Raw genomic sequence first — 22,977 nt, 5'->3', positions numbered from 1 at the left:
AAGAACATTTTCTTCAACAAAGGAGACCGTACACCCCCGCCCCATCAACTTCAAGTACCTCACAACACAGAGAGCCCAGGAGTCGGTTTACACAGGCGCGCGGTACCTGCCCGCCCCCCACCGTGGCGGCGCTACCGCTGATCCCGCCGCTGCCTGGTGAACTACAGTCAGTGTGCTGCCAGACAGCGCCGCGTTCACATACGACTGTGCGCACGGAGATATACCAAGAAGCCTCGCGCTCTTAATACGAACGTGTCTGCTCTAACAGTCCGACCGGGAGCTCGAGAGGACAGCGGACTGTCGTCCCGGAGTTCCCCCCCATGACCGGAGAGACCGAGAAGTGGCAGAAACGGAGACATCTCCGGTGCGAAGAGCATAAGGTGAGCTTGAAGCGTCAGAGTAAAGTGTAGCTCATATTTCAGCTGTTTTAAATTAAGTGAATAATATTTAATCTAGCGCTTCGGTAAACATGTAAATATGTAAACATGTGAACATGTAAACATGTGAACAAGTTGTTTCAATGAGATGACTCGTGATGTCGAACTATTTAATTCAACGCGGATTCAGTGAGGAATGATTGGAATTGTTTTGTATGTCGGCAGTGCTACCCTAACAAACACGTTATTTAAGGTCATATTTTGCGCTGAAATTAGTCTATTGGTGAGTATATATCTGCAGAGAAACGGTGTGATACAACCGATCTGTAGAAGTATTAGTTATGGTAAATAATTCAGTGGTTTAACCGCCCTTTACATGGAACGAGACTGGACCAGTCTTGCAAGTCCGCACGCAGCAGTTTGTGCATGGATGTTTCGCGTGGAGAGTTGCTGCTTGGAAAGGTTTAACGCGACTCTGCTTCACCGGCTAAACCCCGGGAGTAGTGGCACGTGAGATGATTCATCATGTGAAGTGTAAACCAACCGGGACCTCGCTAGGCTCACCGTTGAAGTATTCCAGACGTTCAAATCGCGTGGCTTTCCGGCCGACGGAATTCTCACGGTCGTTTCTGCGGCTTCGAGGTGAGAGACCTGTGACTGACCTCCGGCTTCGTTCTGATTGAACCGGATGGAGGTTATCCGTTACCCAGGTTACCCGTTACCCAGGTTATTTGCGACTGTGAGGGTATACCTTCACTTGCTTCTCCAAGTAAATAATGCCATCTGGATGAGATCTGGCGCAGGCAAACAGCCTCTGGCCCTCAGGCTCCAAACATCTAATGAGAAGTGCATCCTGCTTCCCCCTGTGAGTCTCTGCTTGACTCTGGGCCTGTTGAACATACAGGCCATACTCTTACATACTCACACACACACACACACACACACACACACACACACACACACACGCACACTCACTCACTCACACAACTGTGGATGAAACGCTAAGCGTGCAGACTTTAATGTGGTATGAATTGCTGGGGAGAAAAGGATGCATTCAAATTGGTTCCATGTAGACTTTACCTGAGGTGAGGGGTGTGTGTGTATATGTGTGTGGTGTATTGACCTGTGTGTGTGTGTGTGTGTGTGTGTGTGTGTGTGTGAGAGCTCAGCTGAAGTACAGTGGTTCTGACATACTGTGTTGCATCTTGCAGCATGATGATGCTGATTATTATGATGTCCCCGGAACTAATATGAGGCTTTGATCCTCACTGCACACACACACACACACACTCTATGTCTCTCTCTCTCTCTCTCTCTCTCTCTCTCTCTCTCTCTCTCTCTCTCTCTCTCTCTCTCTCTCTCTCTCTCTCTCTCTCTCTCTTCTCTCTCTCTCTCTCTCTCTCTCTCTCTCTCTCTCTCTCTCTCTCTCTCTCTCTCGCTTTCTCTCTCTCTCTCTCTCGCTCTCTCTCTCGCTCTCTCTCTCTCGCTCTCTCTCAGATTTGGCGTTAGCAGAGAGATTGTCTGCATGTTAGACCTGCAGTTTTCCCTGTCATGGATCCCAGTGTTTCACCTGAGGGAATAGTCTGAATGTGCGCATGGGTGTGTGTGAAAGTCTGTGTGCGTGTATGCTTTTGTGTATTCGTATGTGTGTGTGTGTAAACTTCTCACACACACACACATTCATGCTTCTTCTCACCAGGTAGTAGAGTGTTCAGCAGCAGTTTCAGCTACAGTGTCACCTGACCCCTGCTTGACCCTGTGGAGGTCAGAGGTCAGGAACATAACCCTAACTGAGCTGATGACCTCTTAGTTGGTCCCTCCCTCCCCCTCTTCCCCCCCTCTCTCTCCCTATCTCCCTCCCCCTCCTGCTCCCCACTCCTGCTCCCTGGTCCTGGTTCCCACCAGGGCCAGAGTCCTGGTTCTCCCCTCCAGCTCATCACCCCCACAGCCGGGCCTGCTCCTCCAGCTCACCACCCCCACAGCCTAACCCTAACCCTGGCCTGCTCCTCCAGCTCACCACCCCCACAGCCGGGCCTGCTCCTCCAGCTCACCACCCCCACAGCCTAACCCTAACCCTGGCCTGCTCCTCCAGCTCACCACCCCCACAGCCTAACCCTAACCCTGGCCTGCTCCTCCAGCTCACCACCCCCACAGCCGGGCCTGCTCCTCCAGCTCACCACCCCCACAGCCTAACCCTAACCCTGGCCTTCTCCTCCAGCTCACCACCCCCTAACCCTGGCCTGCTCCTCCAGCTCACCACCCCCTAACCCTGGCCTGCTCCTCCAGCTCACCACCCCCTAACCCTGGCCTGCTCCTCCAGCTCACCACCCCCACAGCCTAACCCTAACCCTGGCCTGCTCCTCCAGCTCACCACCCCCTAACCCTGGCCTGCTCCTCCAGCTCACCACCCCCTAACCCTGGCCTGCTCCTCCAGCTCACCACCCCCTAACCCTGGCCTGCTCCTCCAGCTCACCCACCCCCACAGCCTAACCCTAACCCTGGCCTGCTCCTCCAGCTCACCACCCCCTAACCCTGGCCTGCTCCTCCAGCTCACCACCCCCTAACCCTGGCCTGCTCCTCCAGCTCCCCACCCCCTAACCCTAACTCTGGCCTGGAGTCGTGTACCTAACTGAGCAACAGGTTTTTCGTTCCTGCCTCCTGCTTCCTGCCTGGGCACACAGGGGCGTCTGATCTGCCCTGGAGAGGGAGGAGAACTGAGTCTCTAATTAGAGGGTCTCGCCGATGACATCACCACCTCCCAGCTCTCTGGAAGGTGTGTGTGTATGTGTGTGTGTGAGTGTGTGTGTGAAAGAGAGGGGAAAGGGGAGAAGGTGAGGGAGGGGGAGCAGAGAGAGAGCGACAGCTGTTTTCAGACATCTGACAGTGTGAGACTTCAAACACGTCAGGATTCACACAAACACTTGGGAGAACGGCTTATAATTTAACTTTATTGTCCCTGTTGTCTGGCAAAGCTGACACTGTGGGAACATCCCCAGGCGTTCAGGAGGGTTGTAGGTGTCTGACAGAGATCAGGACAGAGGCCATGCTCTACCCCTGAGCTATACCCATCCCCATGTTCTACCCCTGAGCTATACCCATCCCCATGCTCTACCACTGAGCTATACCCATCCCCATGTTCTAGCACTGAGCTATACCCATCCCCATGTTCTACCCCTGAGCTATACCCATCCCCATGTTCTACCACTGAGCTATACCCATCCCATGCTCTACCACTGAGCTATACCCATCCCCATGCTCTACCACTGAGCTATACCCATCCCCATGCTCTACCACTGAGCTATACCCATCCCCATGTTCTACCACTGAGCTATACCCATCCCCATGCTCTACCACTGAGCTATACCCATCCCCATGTTCTACCACTGAGCTATACCCATCCCCATGCTCTACCACTGAGCTATACCCATCCCCATGCTCTACCACTGAGCTATACCCATCCCCATGCTCTACCACTGAGCTATACCCATCCCCATGTTCTACCACTGAGCTATACCCATCCCCATGTTCTACCACTGAGCTATACCCATCCCCATGCTCTACCACTGAGCTATACCCATCCTCATGCTCTACCACTGAGCTGTACCCATCCCCATGTTCTACCACTGAGCTATACCCATCCCCATGTTCTACCACTGAGCTATACCCATCCCCATGCTCTACCACTGAGCTGTACCCATCCCCATGTTCTACCACTGAGCTATACCCATCCCCATGTTCTACCCCTGAGCTATACCCATCCCCATGCTCTACCACTGAGCTATACCCATCCCCATGTTCTACCACTGAGCTATACCCATCCCCATGTTCTACCACTGAGCTATACCCATCCCCATGTTCTACCACTGAGCTATACCCATCCCCATGTTCTACCACTGAGCTATACCCATCCCCATGCTCTACCACTGAGCTATACCCATCCCCATGCTCTACCACTGAGCTATACCCATCCCCATGTTCTACCACTGAGCTATACCCATCCCCATGTTCTACCACTGAGCTATACCCATCCCCATGTTCTACCACTGAGCTATACCCATCCCCATGTTCTACCACTGAGCTATACCCATCCCCATGCTCTACCACTGAGCTATACCCATCCCCATGTTCTACCACTGAGCTATACCCATCCCCATGTTCTACCACTGAGCTATACCCATCCCCATGTTCTACCACTGAGCTATACCCATCCCCATGTTCTACCACTGAGCTATACCCATCCCCATGCTCTACCCCTGAGCTGTACCCATCCCCATGTTCTACCACTGAGCTATACCCATCCCCATGTTCTACCACTGAGCTATACCCATCCCCATGCTCTACCACTGAGCTGTACCCATCCCCATGTTCTACCACTGAGCTATACCCATCCCCATGTTCTACCACTGAGCTATACCCATCCCCATGTTCTACCACTGAGCTATACCCATCCCCATGTTCTACCACTGAGCTATACCCATCCCCATGTTCTACCACTGAGCTGTACCCATCCCCATGTTCTACCACTGAGCTATACCCATCCCCATGTTCTACCACTGAGCTATACCCATCCCCATGTTCTACCACTGAGCTATACCCATCCCCATGTTCTACCACTGAGCTATACCCATCCCCATGCTCTACCACTGAGCTATACCCATCCCCATGTTCTACCACTGAGCTATACCCATCCCCATGATAGAGACATTATATCATCTTCATCAATCTGGTCATCCTCAGAGTCCCCCTGTCACATTATTGATATGTTGAGTCCAACCCCTGCTCAATAATACATAAATAATGAATCTGTAATAATGAAATCATAAAAGCGGGTCTATCCCTCTCTCCCCTCTCTCCTGTCCCCAGAGCACAGCTGACAGCTGTGAGAACGGCCCTCTCACTCTCGCTCACCCTCTCACATCCCCGTAATGGTTGGCTGCCTGGCTGGGTGTCTCCACTGCTCTGTCACATCACATCACCATCACCCACAATACCCCCCCGGACACAACATCTCTCTCTCTCTCTCTCTCTCTCTCTCTCTCTCTCTCTCTCTCTCTCACTCTCTCTCACTCTCTCTATCTCTCTCACTCACTCTCTCTCTCTCTCTCTCTCTCTCTCCCTCCATACCTGGGTGGGAGGATGAGAGAGGGAGGGGGAGAGGGTGGCAGATAGTGGAACAGGAATGTGTTTGTGGAGAGGTGGATGGACTAGTCTGTATTGAGAGCAGATAGCTGGCAGGTCCAGAGGAGGGGGAGGCTCCTGAGGTCTGTCCCAGCAGAGCAGACCCTGTCCTGGGCCAGCAGTGCGGAGGCATCTCCCCGGACTGGTCCTCATGCTGAGCTCCTCTCAAGTACTCAATTATTTAGATCCCTTTAAAAGATGTTATGGTGTGGGGTGTGTGAGCTGGGGGTCGTGTGAGGTGAGGGGTGTGTGTATGTGGGGTGTGTGAGGTGAGGGGTGTGTGTATGTGGGGTGTGTAGGGGGGGGTGTGTATGTGGGGTGTGTGAGGTGAGGGGTGTGTGTATGTGGGTTGTGTAGGGGGGGGGTGTATGTGGGGTGTGTGTATGTGGGGTGTGTAGGAGGGGGTGTATGTGGGGTGTGTGAGGTGAGGGGTGTGTGTATGTGGGGTGTGTAGGGGGGGGTGTGTATGTGGGGTGTGTGAGGTGAGGGGTGTGTGTATGTGGGTTGTGTAGGGGGGGGGGGGGGTGTATGTGGGGTGTGTGTATGTGGGGTGTGTAGGGGGTGTGTGTATGTGGGGTGTGTAGGGGGGGTTTGTGAGGTGAGGGCAGGGTTGGACTGGGACAAAAAATCGGCCCTGGCATTTTTGGCCCAGGCGGCCCACACCCACCGTGATTGGTCAGACACATTCCCTGCAGACAGTCCTTAAAATATGGGTGCATTCTATAATATGAGTTGCTTAGTGTTCTGCTTTCATGTGATAGTTTTTGAACCTGCAAGAAGGGTCTCAAGACTTATCTGTCGATCTTACACTTAAATAATTAATTAATTCTTAGAGTTATGATTTGTATATGGTAATACAAAATATATACATATGGATATTTGATATTGTATTGTGATTATTACTATTTTGCTTAATATTGGCTTAGCAACTTTTAAAACTGTTTACTGTTAATTTAAATTAATGTAAGATTAATATTTTGTGGCTTTGGACAAAAGTGTCTGCTAAATACAATACAGAAACACACACACCTCCCTCCTGAGTCCCTGTTACTTTGCCCACTCCTTACCACTTCATCAACTACTCTCTCTTCCATCTTCTCCTCACTCGCTCCCATGGCCCTGTCATGGTCTCTCTCCTGCTCCTCGGCTTCTTCCCTGACCCTGTCAGTATGTTTCTGCCTCTCTGAGCCAGCTACCTCTCCTCCTTCCTCTACAGGTGCTGATGTTGAAGCAGCTAAAGCCCCCCCCCCCCAAAACACGTTCGAATTTTTGCACATTTTGTGGCATTCGCCTGTCGATTTTTTAGCTTTTCTCCCTTAACTTTTCTGCGCCTCCCTTGCGCTTTGGTGGTCGTTTCTCCATTTTAGCGATGCTAAACTTTAACGATGCTAAACCAGCATACGCATTAGCCAACAGCTCGTGTGGCCTGCGGAAGGCGATATTATGATTCAGGGGAAGGGGGTTCCTGGATTTGATTGGGTCAGGACAGTGTCAATAAAGAAAATTAACCAATGGGCCGCTGTCATTACTCTATGGGCCATCCCGACCCAAAACATTTTTACCAATGGGCCGCTGTCAGTTCTTTATGGGCCGGCCCGAAAAAAGAAAAAAAAAGCCTATAAATTATATCGGGGATTCGGCCCAAAACTGCGTCGGCCCACCGGGCAAATGCCCGGTATGCCAGATGGCCAGTCCAGCCCTGGGTGAGGGGTGTGTGTATGTGGGGTGTGTAGGGGGTGTGTGTGAGGTAAGGGGTGTGTAGGGGGTGTGTGTGAGGTGAGGGGTGTGTAGGGGGTGTGTGAGGTGAGGGGTGTGTAGGGGGGGTGTGAGGTGAGGGGTGTTTAGGGGGTGGTGTGAGGTGAGGGGTGTGTGTATGTGGGGTGTGTGAGGTGAGGGGTGTGTGTATGTGGGGTGTGTGAGGTGAGGGGTGTGTAGGGGGGGTGTGAGGTGAGGGGTGTGTAGGGGGGGTGAGGTGAGGGGTGTGTAGGGGGGGTGAGGTGAGGGTGTGTAGGGGGGGGGAGGTGAGGGGTGTGTAGGGGGGTGTGTGAGGTGAGGGGTGTGTAGGGGGGGTGAGGTGAGGGGTGTGTAGGGGGTGTGTGAGGTGAGGGGTGTGTAGGGGGGGGTGAGGTGCGGGGTGTGTAGGGGGGGTGTGAGGTGAGGGGTGTGTAGGGGGGGTGAGGTGAGGGGGGTGTAGGGGGGGTGAGGTGAGGGTGTGTAGGGGGGGGGGAGGTGAGGGGTGTGTAGGGGGGGTGAGGTGAGGGTGTGTAGGGGGGGGGGAGGTGAGGGGTGTGTAGGGGGGGGGGGAGGTGAGGGGTGTGTAGGGGGTGTGTGAGGTGAGGGGTGTGTAGGGGGGGGGTGAGGTGCGGGGTGTGTACAGTGAACATTATCTGACATTTCTCCTGCCCCTGGAGCTGTCACACACACACATGCCTAAAAGATGGTGAGCTGTGCTGATGTGCTGAGATGGATACATCAAGAGTGTATCCAGGCCACAGTCTGCTCACTGCTGGAGAGTTGATCGATGGGGTTCTGGAGGGGGGAGTCCTGTGGGGGGCAGAGGAACAGCAGGGGGGGGGGGGCTTCCTGTGGGGGGCAGAGGACTCTTAACCCTGGTACACATGCTGGTTACCCTGGTAACCCTGGTACACATGCTGGTTACCCTTTTAACCCGGGTACACATGCTGGTTACCATGTTAACCCTGGTACACATTCTGGTTACTCTGTCAACCCTGGTACACATGCTGGTTACCCTGGTAACCCGGGTACACATGCTGGTTACCCTGGTAACCCGGGTACACATGCTGGTTACCCTGGTACACATGCTGGTTACCCTGGTAACCCTGGTACACATGCTGGTTACCCTGGTAACCAGGCCCTGGTACACATGCTGGTTACTCTGTCAACCCTGGTACACATGCTGGTTACCCTGGTAACCCGGGTACACATGCTGGTTACCCTGGTACACATGCTGGTTACCCTGGTAACCCTGGTACACATGCTGGTTACCCTGGTAACCCGGGTACACATGCTGGTTACCCTGGTACACATGCTGGTTACCCTGGTAACCCTGGTACACATGCTGGTTACCCTGGTAACCAGGCCCTGGTACACATGCTGGTTACCCTGGTAACCCTGGTACACATGCTGGTTACCATGTTAACCCTGGTACACATTCTGGTTACTCTGTCAACCCTGGTACACATTCTGGTTACTCTGTCAACCCTGGTACACATGCTGGTTACCCTTTTAACCTGGGTACACATGCTGGTTACCCTGGTAACCAGGCCCTGGTACACATGCTGGTTACCCTTTTAACCCGGGTACACATGCTGGTTACCCTGGTAACCAGGCCCTGGTACACATGCTGGTTACCCTGGTAACCCGGGTACACATGCTGGTTACCCTGGTAACCAGGCCCTGGTACACATGCTGGTTACCCTGGTAACCCGGGTACACATGCTGGTACGCATGCGTGTGAGAAGCATTAGATTCTCCTGGTCTGCAATGTGCCATCTTGTACTGCAGACAGACTACTTCTGTAGACCTGGGCAGGTTGGGTGAACACGGTCCTTCAGTGTGTCTGTGTGGAGATGTCTGGAGATATGTGGAGATGTGTGGAGATGTGTGGAGGTGTGTGGAGATGTGTGGAGGTGTGTGGAGGTGTGTGGAGATGTGTGGAGGTGTGTGGAGATGTGTGGAGATGTGTGGAGATGTGTGGAGGTGTGTGGAGATGTGTGGAGATGTGTGGAGGTGTGTGGAGGTGTGTGGAGATGTGTGGAGGTGTGTGGAGGTGTGTGGAGATGTGTGGAGGTGTGTGGAGATGTGTGGAGGTGTGTGGAGGTGTGTGGAGGTGTGTGGAGATGTGTGGAGGTGTGTGGAGGTGTGTGGAGATGTGTGGAGATGTGTGGAGGTGTGTGGAGGTGTGTGGAGATGTGTGGAGGTGTGTGGAGATGTGTGGAGGTGTGTGGAGATGTGTGGAGATGTGTGGAGATGTGTGGAGGTGTGTGGAGATGTGTGGAGGTGTGTGGAGGTGTGTGGAGATGTGTGGAGATGTGTGAAGATGTCTGGAGATATGTGGAGATGTGTGAAGATGTGTGGAGATGTCTGGAGATGTCTGGAGATGTGTGGAGGTGTGTGGAGATGTGTGGAGATGTGTGGAGATGTGTGGAGGTGTGTGGAAATGTGTGGAGGTGTGTGGAGGTGTGGAGGTGTGTGGAGGTGTGTGGAGAGTGGAGGTGTGTGGAGATGTGTGGAGGTGTGTGGAAATGTGTGGAGGTGTGTGGAGATGTGTGTAAAGATGTGTGTAAAGATGTGTGGAGGTGTGTGAAGATGTGTGGAGGTGTGTGGAGATGTATGGAGATGTGTGGAGATGTGTGGAGATGTATGGAGATGTGTGGAGATGTGTGGAGATGTGTGGAGGTGTGTGAAGTCCTGCTTGTGCTCACGGAGCGTGAGGTGGGACGAAGAGCTTCAGGAATGTTCTGGAGCCCTGACAAAGACCAGCAGGTGGTCCGCAGAGGAAACCTGCCAGCGAGGTGAAACATGTGGCTCCGAGCTCCCTGGAGACACACCAGTCACACATGCATACTCACACACAAATGTATATATATACATACACACACACACACACACCGGTTACACACACACATATATATACCCCCACACCTATTCACACACACACAGACCAGGATGTGTGACCTCAGTCTTCCTGAGCTCAGCCATCAGTCAGACAGACAGTCAGACAGACAGACAGACTGACAGACAGTCAGACAGTCAGACAGTCAGACAGACAGACTGACAGGCAGACAGACAGACAGACAGACAGACAGACTGACAGGCAGGCAGGCAGGCAGGCAGGCAGGCAGGCAGGCAGGCAGACAGACAGTCAGACAAGCAGACAGGCAGACAGGTAGACAGACAGACAGTCAGGCAGGCAGGCAGGCAGGCAGACAGTCAGTCAGACAGACAGACAAGCAGACAGACAGGTAGACAGACAGGCAGACAGACAGACAGGTAGACAGACAAGCAGACAGGTAGACAGACAGACAGACAGACAGGCAGACAGACAGACAGACTGAACCACGTCTCGACACTCCAGGAGAGCCGGGGACACAGTGTATTATGGGCTGGATCGCCACAGTAACCCAGCGAGGCTGGCAGGTTTAGGTTTCAGCTGCTTCAGGGGTCAGAGGTCAAGGCTGCGCTTTGCTTGTAGACCGTGCCTCTGTTGACAGGCCGACGGTGTGATGTCATCATGATATTTAAAGAGGAACTCTGCTGGAGTCATCCGAGAATGTTCCTCTGGAAAAGGTGTGTGCATGTGTGTTTCTCTTCAGATTCTGTAAGAGGGCCGTGTGTTTCTCTCCAGATTCTGTAAGAGAGGGCTGTGTGTTTCTCTCCAGATTCTGTAAGAGAGGGCTGTGTGTTTCTCTCCAGATTCTGTAAGAGAGGGCTGTGTGTTTCTCTTCAGATTCTGTAAGAGAGGGCTGTGTGTTTCTCTCCAGATTCTGTAAGAGAGGGCTGTGTGTTTCTCTTCAGATTCTGTAAGAGAGGGCTGTGTGTTTCTCTTCAGATTCTGTAAGAGAGGGCTGTGTGTTTCTCTCCAGATTCTGTAAGAGAGGGCTGTGTGTTTCTCTCCAGATTCTGTAAGAGAGGGCTGTGTGTTTCTCTCCAGATTCTGTAAGAGAGGGCTGTGTGTTTCTCTTCAGATTCTGTAAGAGAGGGCTGTGTGTTTCTCTCCAGATTCTGTAAGAGAGGGCTGTGTGTTTCTCTTCAGATTCTGTAAGAGAGGGCTGTGTGTTTCTCTCCAGATTCTGTAAGAGAGGGCTGTGTGTTTCTCTCCAGATTCTTATAGGTGTGTGTGTGTGTTTGTTTTCCAGAGGAGCCTGTATATGGAACATGTGCTGGCTTTACTGCACTTTAAAACGTGTATCTGATGAACCTTGGGTAAACAGTGAGTCAGTCAGCTAAACAGATGGACGTGCCAGCCTTTATCAGTGAGCTCAGGGCGAAAGCAAGCCTGTATATAGACCTACAAGTCTGTAAATAGACCTACAAGTCTGTACGTAGATCTACAAGTCTTTATGTAGACCTATACGCCTGTATATAGACCTACAAGGCAGTAAATAGACCTACAATCCTGTATATAGACCTACAAGGCTGTATGTAGACCTACAAGTCTGTATATATACCTACAAGTCTGCAAATAGACATACAAGTCTGTATGTACACCTATTGCATCCTCCTCCAGCCATCATCCCCCAGAGAATGTGTGTATCTGTCCCTGTAAAATAGCCCCCCACCCCCCCCACACACACACACACATCCACACACACACACACACACACATCCACACAAAGCAAAGATTGATAGATTATTTGTAAATCTGTGTGGCATTTCAAAGCAGACGACCCTCATCAATTTGGGGCTGATTAGACGGGTCAAGAGGGATAACTCATTCTTCAGTGCTTCAAAGATAATCCACCCTGGAAAACATACAAACTTTCTTATCTTGTGTTTGTCTGAATTCATATCTAAGCTCCTCTTCCTCTTCAGAAGGAGCCTGTCTGGCTGCTGTGAACATTAAGTCTTCAGCGCTGTGAAGTCAAGCCCAGAAATGTTCCAGGTGTTCTCCCTCACCAGATGAAACGTCAGAAATCGCTTCCCAGTTGTGTTACAAGTACATGAGTTGCCTTTGCCAGACTTGTTTGTCCAGAGCGACATGAAACCCTCTTCTCTCTCTTCTCCCTGGTCTGACTGGAAACAACCTTGCTGTCATGGTTACCATACGGGTCACACACTCGCAGCCCAAAGAGTGCTATTGATAAACAGCAGAATTAAACCACTTAGCCTCAAGCACCCAACCCCACTCAGCAGTAGAGGGCCAGCCTCTCTGAGGGCTGTAGAGGCCAGCCTCTCTATCAGGGTCTGGATTTAGAGATCCTGATGCAGGATGACAGAGAACATCTGCTTCCTCTTGGGCCAACTGGTTAACCCCCCCTCCCCTTCCCTCCCCCCACCCCCTCTCTCACTCCCCCCCTCCCCTTCCCTCCCCCCACCCCCTCTCTCACACACCCCCTTCCCTCCCCCCACCCCCTCTCTCACACCCCTCCTCCTTCCCTCAACCCCTCTCCCAGCTCATCCATAGGCAGCCACAGAGGGAGAGGGGGAGGGAGAGAGAGAGAGATAGATAGAGAGAGAGAGAAGGATAAGGAGAGTGAGAAGGAGAGAGGAAAGTGAGGAGAGAGGAGAGTGAGAAGGGAGAGAGAGAAAGGAGAAGGAGAGAGGAGAAGGAGAGAGGAGAGGGAGAAGGAGAGAGGAGAAGGAGACAGAGAGGAGAAAGAAAGAAACGGAAATGAGTGAGACAGAAAAAAACAAGAGAGAGGAAGGAAGGAAGGAAGGAAGGAAGTAAGGGAGAGGTAATAACCAGCCAGAGGGAGACAGAAGCAGCCCAACCCAGCAGGCGCGTGTCTAGAACATTTTGAACAGGGTGGCCAGGCAGGGGAAAGCCTCAGAGCAGGGTGGCCATCAACCACGTATCGAGACTCAAGTTCACTTTTTTTTAATCTACCCTTTTTGTTGTAGGTAATGAAACACTGCATGTTATATGTCAATAAACTAAGCATTTTCTATTGACATTTTCCTCCTGTGTGTAGTTGTTAGTAAATGGTCACATCCTTAATCTAAATTGAGCATCCCGCATATGGGATTTCCCTATTGCAAATTATGATTTATTCTAATGTATTTAGAATAACTTGGCCAGTATTCATGCATATGTACAAGACTGTCAGCAAATAGCCGATCGCATGGTAGGGGTGGCACCAGTGGTGGCCAATCACTTTTCAGTGGTGGCCAGTGCCACCCCTGGCCACTCCCTGGACACGCCCCTGCCTCCAGGACAGGGACAGGACAGCCAGAGGAGACCTCCAGGACAGGACAGCCAGAGGAGACCTCCAGGACAGGACAGGACAGCCAGAGGAGACCTCCAGGACAGGACAGGACAGCCAGAGCAGACCTCCAGGACAGGACAGGAGAGCCAGAGGAGACCTCGAGGACAGGGACAGGACAGGACAGCCAGAGGAGACCTCGAGGACAGGACAGGACAGCCAGAGGAGACCTCCAGGACAGGGACAGGACAGGACAGCCAGAGGAGACCTCGAGGACAGGGACAGCTGGTTTACGTCCAGCTGGTCGCTCCCGCTTGTTTACGTTACATCTGGCGAACTCGTCCAGAGACGATCTGACTACGTGCCATGGTGGCTTGGTTCTGTGGTTGGTCCTCTGTCCCCTCCCTGGTCCTCTGTCCCCTCCCTGGTCCTCTGTCCCCTCCCTGGTCCTCCGTCCCCTCCCTGGTCCTCCGTCCCCTCCCTGGTCCTCCGTCCCCTCCCTGGTCCTCTGTCCCCTCCCTGGTCCTCCGTCCCCTCCCTGGTCCTCCGTCCCCTCCCTGGTCCTCTGTCCCCTCCCTGGTCCTCTGTCATCTCCCTGGTCCTCTGTCATCTCCCTGGTCCTCTGTCATCTCCCTGGTCTCCATGCTAGCTGGCTGATTCTCTGTGCCTGGAGGTGAGGGCCATGCTAGCTGGCTGATTCTCTGTGTCTGGAGGTGAGGGCCATGCAATCTGGGTGCTTCTCTGTGTCTGGAGGTGATAGCCATGCTAGCTGGGTGCTTCTCTGTGTCTGGAGGTGAGGGCCATTCTATCTGGCTGATTCTCTGTGCCTGGAGGTGAGGGCCATGCTAGCTGGGTGCTTCTCTGTGTATGGAGGTGAGAGCCATGCTAACTGCGCTTGTTGATGTGGTTTCCAACCCTCCCATCAGGAGGAATACAGCAGGCCAGAAAACAGGAAGTGAGTTGTCTCATAATTTCTGGAGACCATCAGTTCCAGATCCTTTTTCTTTCCTCCCTTTATATTCTGAGTCTAGCCTCCTTCCCTCCACACACACACACACACACACACACACACACACACACACCTGTTCAGGAGGTTGTTCCCGGAACTTCTGAGAAACAATGTTTGAGCTTTTCCCGACATATGGTACATGTAGTTCTACCCCCCCCCCCCCCCCTCATGTCTCTGGTGAATTTACAGTGGGGGCCTTTTGTGTGTGTATATGTGTGGGTGCGTGCGTGTGTGAGAGAGAGAGAGAGATAGATAGATAGAGGGTGAAGGTGAAGGGTGTGGGATTGTTAGGTGCGCCCCCCTTACACACACTCAACCCCCTACACACACACTCTACCCTCCTACACACACACACACTCCCTCTACCCCCCCACCCAACCCCCCCTACACACACACACTCTTTACCCTCCTACACACACACCCAGCTCCCACAGAGAACTGAGAGAGTCTAAGAATAACAGGGTCTACTCTCTATGCAGCATGTCATTACTGGAAGTGAGGGATCAGTTTCACAAGGCCAGCGCTACATGGTGTCTGCTGTGTCATTCATCCTTCATTGGGGCTCGTTCGGGTTCGGGTTGATTAGGGTCGTTAATTTGGGTAACAAGCATGTAACTGAGTGTCAGACAGACAGTCAGGCAGACAGAGAGTCAGACAGACAGGCAGGCAGACAGGCAGACAGGCAGGCAGGCAGACAGGCAGACAGGCAGGCAGACAGAGAGTCAGCCAGGCAGGCAGGCGTGGTGTGGGTGGACTGTTGGTTTACCTCAGCTGAAGCTGCAGTGGGATGGATGAATATGGATGTATATTGGTGAATATGGATGTATATCGGTGAATATGGATGTATATCGGTGAATATGGATGTATATCGGTGAATATGGATGTATATCGGTGAATATGGATGTATATCGGTGAATATGGATGTATATCGGTAAATATGGATGTATATCGGTGAATATGGATGTATATCGGTGAATATGGATGTATATTGGTGAATATGGATGTATATCGGTGAATATGGATGTATATCGGTAAATATGGATGTATATCGGTGAATATGGATGTATATCGGTGAATATGGATGTATATCGGTGAATATGGATGTATATCGGTGAATATGGATGTATATCGGTGAATATGGATGTATATCGGTGAATATGGATGTATATCGGTGAATATGGATGTATATCGGTAAATATGGATGTATATCGGTGAATATGGATGTATATCGGTGAATATGGATGTATATCGGTGAATATGGATGTATATTGGTGAATATTGATGTATATTAGTGAATATGGACGGTTATATTCAGAGCAGCTGCTTATAATGCAGGAGTTACTCCCAAACTTTATTTACCACTCACTGATTATGCAGTTCATGTTCAGGGCAATACTGCGTGTATAAGACCTGTTCAGGACCTGTTCAGGACCTGTTCAGGACCTGTTCAGGGCTTATTTAATGTTTATTACTTTTTAATGTTTTTATGTCAAGCTTGTTTATTACGCTTTTACCCAAAGCGACGGACAGGGGGAATTTGAACCTGCAACTTCTTAATCTGCAGTCAAATTCTGAGTAGAACTGAGTTATACTTACTGCTGTGTTTTTCTCCCTCCTCTCCTTCTCTCTCTCTCACTCCCTCTCTCCCTCTCTTTCTCCTCTCCTTCTCTCTCCCTCTCTCCCTCCCTCTCTCCCTCCTCTCCTTCTCCCTCTCTCCCTCCCTCTCTCCCTCCTCTCCTTCTCCCTCCCTCTCCCTCCTCTCCTTCTCCCTCCCTCCCTCCCTCCTCTCCTTCTCTCTCCCTCTCTCCCTCCCTCTCTCCTTCCTCTCCTTCTCCCTCCCTCTCTCCCTCTCTCTCTCCCTCCTCTCCCTCCAGGTCGTTTGAGGGCAGGTGAAGTGAGGAGATTGTTCGTCTGTCGGCTTTCCAAACGCCCACCCTAATCCCCCCCCTCCCGGCCACCTCAACCACGACCGCTGACGAACAATGCCGGACCGGCCAGCCTGCGACCGCCCTCGTTGAGCAAATATTTGAGGCTATTATATCTCATTTCCCAAGGCGCCCTTCAGTTAGACGGGAAGGAGGGCGGAAGAGAGGGAGAGAGAGCCAGAGAGAGAGAGAGAAAGAGAGGGAGGGAAAAAAGTAACCCATTCAAAGTGAGCTCTGCTATTTCAGAGTTGTGGGTTGAGGACTGTCTCATTTGGGAGTGCTGTTGCCCAGTGAGACAGGACTTCCCTAGCCTGCCAGCTGAGTCCTGACTCTATACTGGATATATAGAGAGAGAGATATCAGCTTGTCTGGGCTCCAACATTACCCAACAAAGAGACTGCAGGAGCTAACTTTAGCCAGCTCCACGACCAACTTAGCCTCTGTGGTCTCTGGAATTGCTAGCTCTCTGTTTGTGCTCGGGGGGAAGTGAAGCGGAGGGCGAATGGGAGCTGCCAGGCTCTAGTTACACAGCCGACAGCTTCCTGGAGAGCTCTCACCTGGGCCGGGCTGGGACTGCAACAGTGGCCACCATTTCGGGTCTGCTGTTGACCTCGGCGGCCATTTTGGGGCTGTGGTGGCGGTCGGCCATTGAAGGGGCTGCTGCTGACACCGGTGGCCATTTTGGGTCTGGAGTATTGATGTGCTAGCCTAGCGAGCGTGAGGGAGCACCATGAAGCCACTCACCCCTGTCAGCTCTCCCTCGCCCCTGCGGCTCCTCAACAAGGGCCCCGACTACCTGCGGCGGCAGATGGATCCGGGCACCTCCCCTCGCTCCTGCAGCGCCGTGGAGCGACTGGAGGCCGACAAGGCCAAGTACGTGAAGAGCCAGCACGTCATCAACAGCAGGCAGGAGCCCGCGCTGGCGCCCTGCTCCACCCCTCCCCCTCTTCCCCGCCGGCCCCTCACTCTCACCCCCCGCCTCCCCCCTCGCCGCGCATCCAACACCTCGACCTCCTCCCCCCTCGCCTCCCGCGACGAGAACTACAACAACAAGAACTACAACGACGACTCCAGGAAGGAGAACCTTGGGGAGTCGCTGGACGTCGCGGCTCACAACCGGAGCAACGTCAGCCGGCTGGGCCCCCCTGGCCTCCGCCCCCCCCTGGTGGCCCCCCACAGCGCCCCCGTGCTGAGGAGGAGCGTGGGCAAGCGTACGTTGCGGCCCGACTCGCTGCTCATCTACAGGCAGAAGAAGGAGTGCAAGAGCCCAGGTGCAACGCCACCGTCGCTGGGCAACAGCAACCTGGAGGTCAAAGGTTACAGCTTTGTCCGCAGGTTGTTCCAGGGATCCGTGAGGGGCAGGGGCGAGGGAGGGCAGGGGGGCAGGGGCGAGGGAGGCCTGATCAGCGAGGAGAAGACTCCTTCTCGAGATGGCGATTCACGCATGTCCTGGACCAATGAGAGGGAGGCACAGGAGGGGGGGCGAGGCAGCAGGAGGGCCAGTAAGGCGGAGCCTGAGCGCCCTCCCCCCCTGCCCAGACCCCCCCCGGACCACGCGCACAGGAACGGGAACGACTCCAGCGACCCGGAGGACGAGGCGGATCCCTGGAGGAGGGCCCCTCTGGTGCCGCCCCGCAGGCGGGCGGGGGAACTGCGGCTCCTCCAGGCAGACCTGTGCAGCTCGCTGTCCGAGCAGGACCTGTTCTTCGACTTCTGCGGCCTGGACCAGGATATGGTGGAGCGGCTCGGACCCAGCAAGTTTCTGTCTGGGCCCAGCTCCGTGGACACGCTCTCATTGGTCCTCAGGAGCGTGGGGGGGGCCGGGGGCTCGGAGCCCAGCGAGTTTTCCCGCCACTCGGGGGAGGGGCTGTTCCAGGAGGAGGTTGCGGAGAAGGTGGCGGTGGGCGTGTCCATCATCGAGAGGAATGCCCGCGTCATCAAGTGGCTGTACGGCTGCAAGAACGCAGCGCACCAGGGGCCGAAGGAGTCCACTGTCTAGCCCCTCCCTTGAGCCTCCCTTCCTCCCCCCACCACCCTCCCTAGCCCCGCCCCTCCCTTAAGCCTCTCTTCCTCCCCCCACCACCCTCCCTAGCCCCACCCCCCCAGGTGCCCACAAGAGATGCGTTCCTAACTGTGCTGTAGTACTGTAACCCCCCTCCCCTTCCTCGTGAGGACTGCTCCTTGCTCTGAGCAGATCAACACTACTGACCAGCGACTTACAGTGCGAGTGTGGCTGTCATGGAAACGACTGTGTCCTTCACTGTTGATAACCTGATCCGGAGCTAATGGCTGCCCTGGATTGACACCCGCCCCCGCCCCCTCCCCCTCGCTGGCACATCCACGTGTGTGTTTGCACGCACACACACAACTCCTCGTAAACACGTGTTTGGTGTGTTTGGCTGCTGAGCTGTCTGCGGTGGACAAGATGGATGGGGGGAGGGTGGGAGGGAGGAGGGAGGGGGGGAGGGGGAAGTGGACCGTGAGTACCTCATCACTGACTGTCCTACTTTAGTTTGTGTCTAAACGCAGAAGCAGGAACAAACATGAGAGACCCCCTCTGGGGATGTTAATGCACTGAACTGGAGGGAGGGAGGGAGGGCTATGACTGTTTACAGGGCATACAAGGACAGAGAAGACTGGCTCTACTTCACTTCCTCTCCTCCTCCTCTCCCAGAGAAAGTTACCATGCTACTGACCCATGTCTCCACAGTTCTTCAGTCAGCGGAGAACACCCCTGACTCTGTCCCTCCTGCCTCTATCCCTCCTGCCTCTGTCCCTCCTGCCTGTCCCCTCCTGCCTCTGTCCCTTCTGCCTCTGTTCCCTTCTGCCTCTGTTCCCTCCTGCCTCTGTCCCTCCTGTCTCTGTTCCCTCCTGCCTCTGTCCCTCCTGACTCTGTCCCCTCCTGCCTCTGTTCCCTCCTGACTCTGTCCCTCCGGCCTCTGCTCTTCCTGATGGTGTCTGTGTGTGCTACAGATATAATAATATATGAGTATTACCTCAAGGACAAAACTGGACTTTTTGTTTAAAAACGTGTCATGTGAGATTTGATGGGGGCATTTAAGCCTTGAGATGAATAAATATGTGTTGTACTGCATATATGACCCCTGAGTTAGGGACCAAGATCACCCCCCCCCCCCCATCTCCTCCACCAGGACCCTTCTGTCACGTTTGTCTTCATTGATCTCCTGGAGAATGTCAGGCATCTGGCTGGACGCCTATGAGATGAGCAGGGGTCCTGGCTGGTATTTACAGGTTAGCGGGTGAGGAGGGGAGTGTTAGACTGGGGTCACATGATGTTATCAGACTGGGGTCACATGATGTTATTAGACTGGGGTCACATGATGTTCCTGCCACCAATCACCCTCAGCCCTGCTCAGTCCGGTCATGTAGCTGGCAGGGAACCAGCAGTGACATCACCCCCAAGCAGAAGGAGACCACACTTAAATCTAATTTAAATGTGTAAATGAAAATGTAATAAGCTCTCATTTATGTTGATATTTTTATACACAATTGGAAGTGTACTTAAAATGTACTAATTTTGTACATTGACATACTTATCGACGAAGTTTAATATATGTAAGTATGTTTGTGCTAAGAATGATATTTTATTAGACCAGACGCCGTCAGGTTGTCTCTGGTGCGTTTACATCTCATGCTCCCACGACAAGCTCAGTTTGATTTGAGATAAATGACAGGTTTAGTTTTTATTCCAGAGAGATTTGTGTGATGTACACAGAATAAGCCAATAAAGTAATTTGTTGGAAACATTGTCCTGTCGTTCCTTTCCTCTCGTGAGCAGGGCTTGATGAACACCCCAAAGGCCTGCAGCTGCCTCCAGGCTGCATGTGAGAACATTCACATCTAGTTTGCTCACTTCATGGAAAAAGAAAGCAGTGCCGAGGTAATCTGGAGACCACAGAAGCTGTACTAAGCCAGGGGAGGGGAGGGGAGGAGAACAGAGGAGAAAAGGACAGGACAAGAGAGGAGAAGAGAAGAGGACAGGACAAGAGAGGAGGAGAGGAGAGAAGAGAGGAGGAGAGAAGAGGACAGGACAAGAGAGGAGGAGAGGAGAGAAGAGGACAGGACAAGAGAGGAGAGAAGAGGACAGGACAAGAGAGGAGGAGAGGAAAGGACAGGACAAGAGAGGAGGAGAGAAGAGGGGAGGGGAGAGGACAAGAGAGGAGTCGTGATGTTTACAGACAACAGGGTGTGTTATGTCTGGGGGTCAGAAACCCCTCCTTGTCTGTTTTATCTTTGTCTCTCTTTCCTTTTTCCTTCTTTTCTGTCCTTCTGGTGGAACAATAGCCCTCCTGTTTTAGAGTGTGTGTGTGCGTGCGTGCGTGCGTGTAAGAGTATGTGAGTATGGATGTGTGTGTGCCTGCTAGTGTGCATGGGTGGGTTCTAACATCTGGTCAGGTCTGGGTTCGTGTCTGTCAGATTCACAGCCACTTCACAGCTGTTAGTGCTGGTTATAGATTCATACAGTGTTTCTGTTAGTGCTGTTTATAGATTCATAACATGTTTTTGACTTATTGTGCTAGTTATACATTAGTGTAGTGTTTCCTGTTAGTGGTTATAGATTCTGAGGGTGTTTCCTGTTAGTGGTTATAGATTCTGAGGGTGTTTCCTGTTAGTGGTTATAGATTCTGAGGTTGTTTCCTGTTAGATCCCCTCTCGACCCCTAAGTCTAGTTAGTTTAATGAGTGTGAGCACAGTATACAGCACCAGGCTTGGATCAACAAACAAATTTCAAGTGGACCAATACATAGAACAATGTATTTGGACTTGGGTTCGTATGAGGTGTGAAAGCTTCTGTAGCAGGACTGCTGCTCAGTGGAACGCGAGTGGCAGATAGCAAGCAGCGTTGCGAAGGCGTTGCGAAGGCGTTGCGAAGGCGTTGCGAAGGCGTTTCTCAGCGCTACAGATTGTGAGTGTTTCCAGATTGTGTTGTGTGGAGGGGGGGGGAGGTCTGGGCGGGGGGGGGGGGGGGGGTCTGGGCGGGGGGGTCTGGGCCTGGCGCCTGCCCACGCTGATGTGAGGGTTTCTAAACATGAAGCTTCAGGTGGTCTGAGGAGCAGAGAAGCAGCTGGGTGTGTACACTCTGCTCCAGAAGAACCTGCTCTGCAGATAAACACTTCTGCTGAGGATGCAGTTCAAACGTTCAAATGAATAACAAACTGAACAAAGAAAAGCCCTTAAACTTCTTCATCTGGAAGGCTTGGGAGAGGCCGAGCTACACGTTTGTCAAACTCAACGCCTGTTTTCCAGATGTTTTTCATTGCAGATGAGTATTGCTCAGCGTTTGATTGTAGACCACCCCCCCCGCAGATCCCCCCCAGCTCACTGGTCTAAATGAAAGCATGAAGCATATTGCAGTTGTCTGTCAACAAGAATCAGTTAACCTGTTTATGGAGTGATGAAGTTAGCCTGGGTTATAGAGTGTGTTAAATCTGGCCTCGTTCTTATGGATCATCAGCTCCAGCATGCTCCTGCTGTCCACGCTAGAGATTAGCCATCACACACACACACACACACACACACACACACACACACTCATACACACACACACACATACACACACACACACACTCACATACACACACACATACACACACACTCACATACACACACATACACACACACACTCACATACACACACACACACACACACACACTCGCACACACACACACACTCACATACACACTCACATACACACACACTCACATACACACACATGCACGCTCACATACACACACACACTCATACACACACACACTCATACACACACTCACACACACACACACACTCATACACACACACACACACTCACACACACACACTCACATACACACACACACACACTCACACACACACACTCACACACACACACTCACATACACACACACACACTCACACACACACACTCACATACACACACACACACTCACACACACTCACATACACACACACACTCATACACTCACACACACACACTCACATACACACACACTCACACACACTCACACACACACACACACTCACACTCACACACACACACTCACACACACACTCACACACACACACACACTCACACACACACACTCACAGGAGTCATGGTGTCCCCAGGACTGTGCCGGCACATGGGACAGTCTGATTCACAGAAACACTTTTCCAAGAGTTGTTCTTGTTTAGCCAGCCAACACCAGATCAATCGTAAATGTGTATTAGTCTGGAATCTCTGAGCAGGCGCAGACCAAAAGGCCTCTGGACGCAACTGGATGGATCAGAGCAACGAAACGCCATCTTGGCTGTTTGCAAAACAGTCATGGTATCAAGGCCACCCCAGATCAGACAGATGCTTGTGATTCACTGGCACTTCCCAGGTGTAACTCTGTTTGAACAGCTAAAACACAAGCTCCACATGGATCTACTTGTCTAATGTGCGGACTCGTTGTCCGGCAACACGGACAAGACATCTACCCTTTATATATATCTATGGTCCCATCCCCCCATCACACCAGTCATCCCACCTTCACCCTCCACACCTCTCCACCCTTCCCCCACCCCTCCACGCCCCTCCCCTCTCCACCCCTTTCCCACT

General features: G+C 52.5%; 1 protein-coding gene across 1 annotated transcript; it reads left to right on the top strand.

Moving 5' to 3' along the window:
• The first annotated feature begins 260 nt into the window (after positions 1–260).
• On the top strand, positions 261–18,374 carry fam110d (family with sequence similarity 110 member D). Its single transcript, XM_067238541.1, has 2 exons — positions 261–380; positions 16,325–18,374. The coding sequence occupies exon 2, from the start codon at positions 17,106–17,108 to the stop codon at positions 18,372–18,374; it is 1,269 nt and encodes a 422-aa protein (XP_067094642.1). The 5' UTR covers positions 261–380; positions 16,325–17,105.
• The last annotated feature ends 4,603 nt before the right edge of the window (positions 18,375–22,977 follow it).

Source organism: Osmerus mordax, chromosome 6 (assembly GCF_038355195.1).
Source record: "Osmerus mordax isolate fOsmMor3 chromosome 6, fOsmMor3.pri, whole genome shotgun sequence".
Taxonomy (NCBI): domain Eukaryota; kingdom Metazoa; phylum Chordata; class Actinopteri; order Osmeriformes; family Osmeridae; genus Osmerus; species Osmerus mordax.
This window is presented reverse-complemented; position numbering and strand designations above follow the sequence as displayed.

What these genes read in the sequence shown, in the direction of transcription:
- fam110d (XM_067238541.1), top strand. Translation starts at nt 17,106, where the DNA reads ATGAAGCCACTCACCCCTGTCAGCTCTCCCTCGCCCCTGCGGCTCCTC.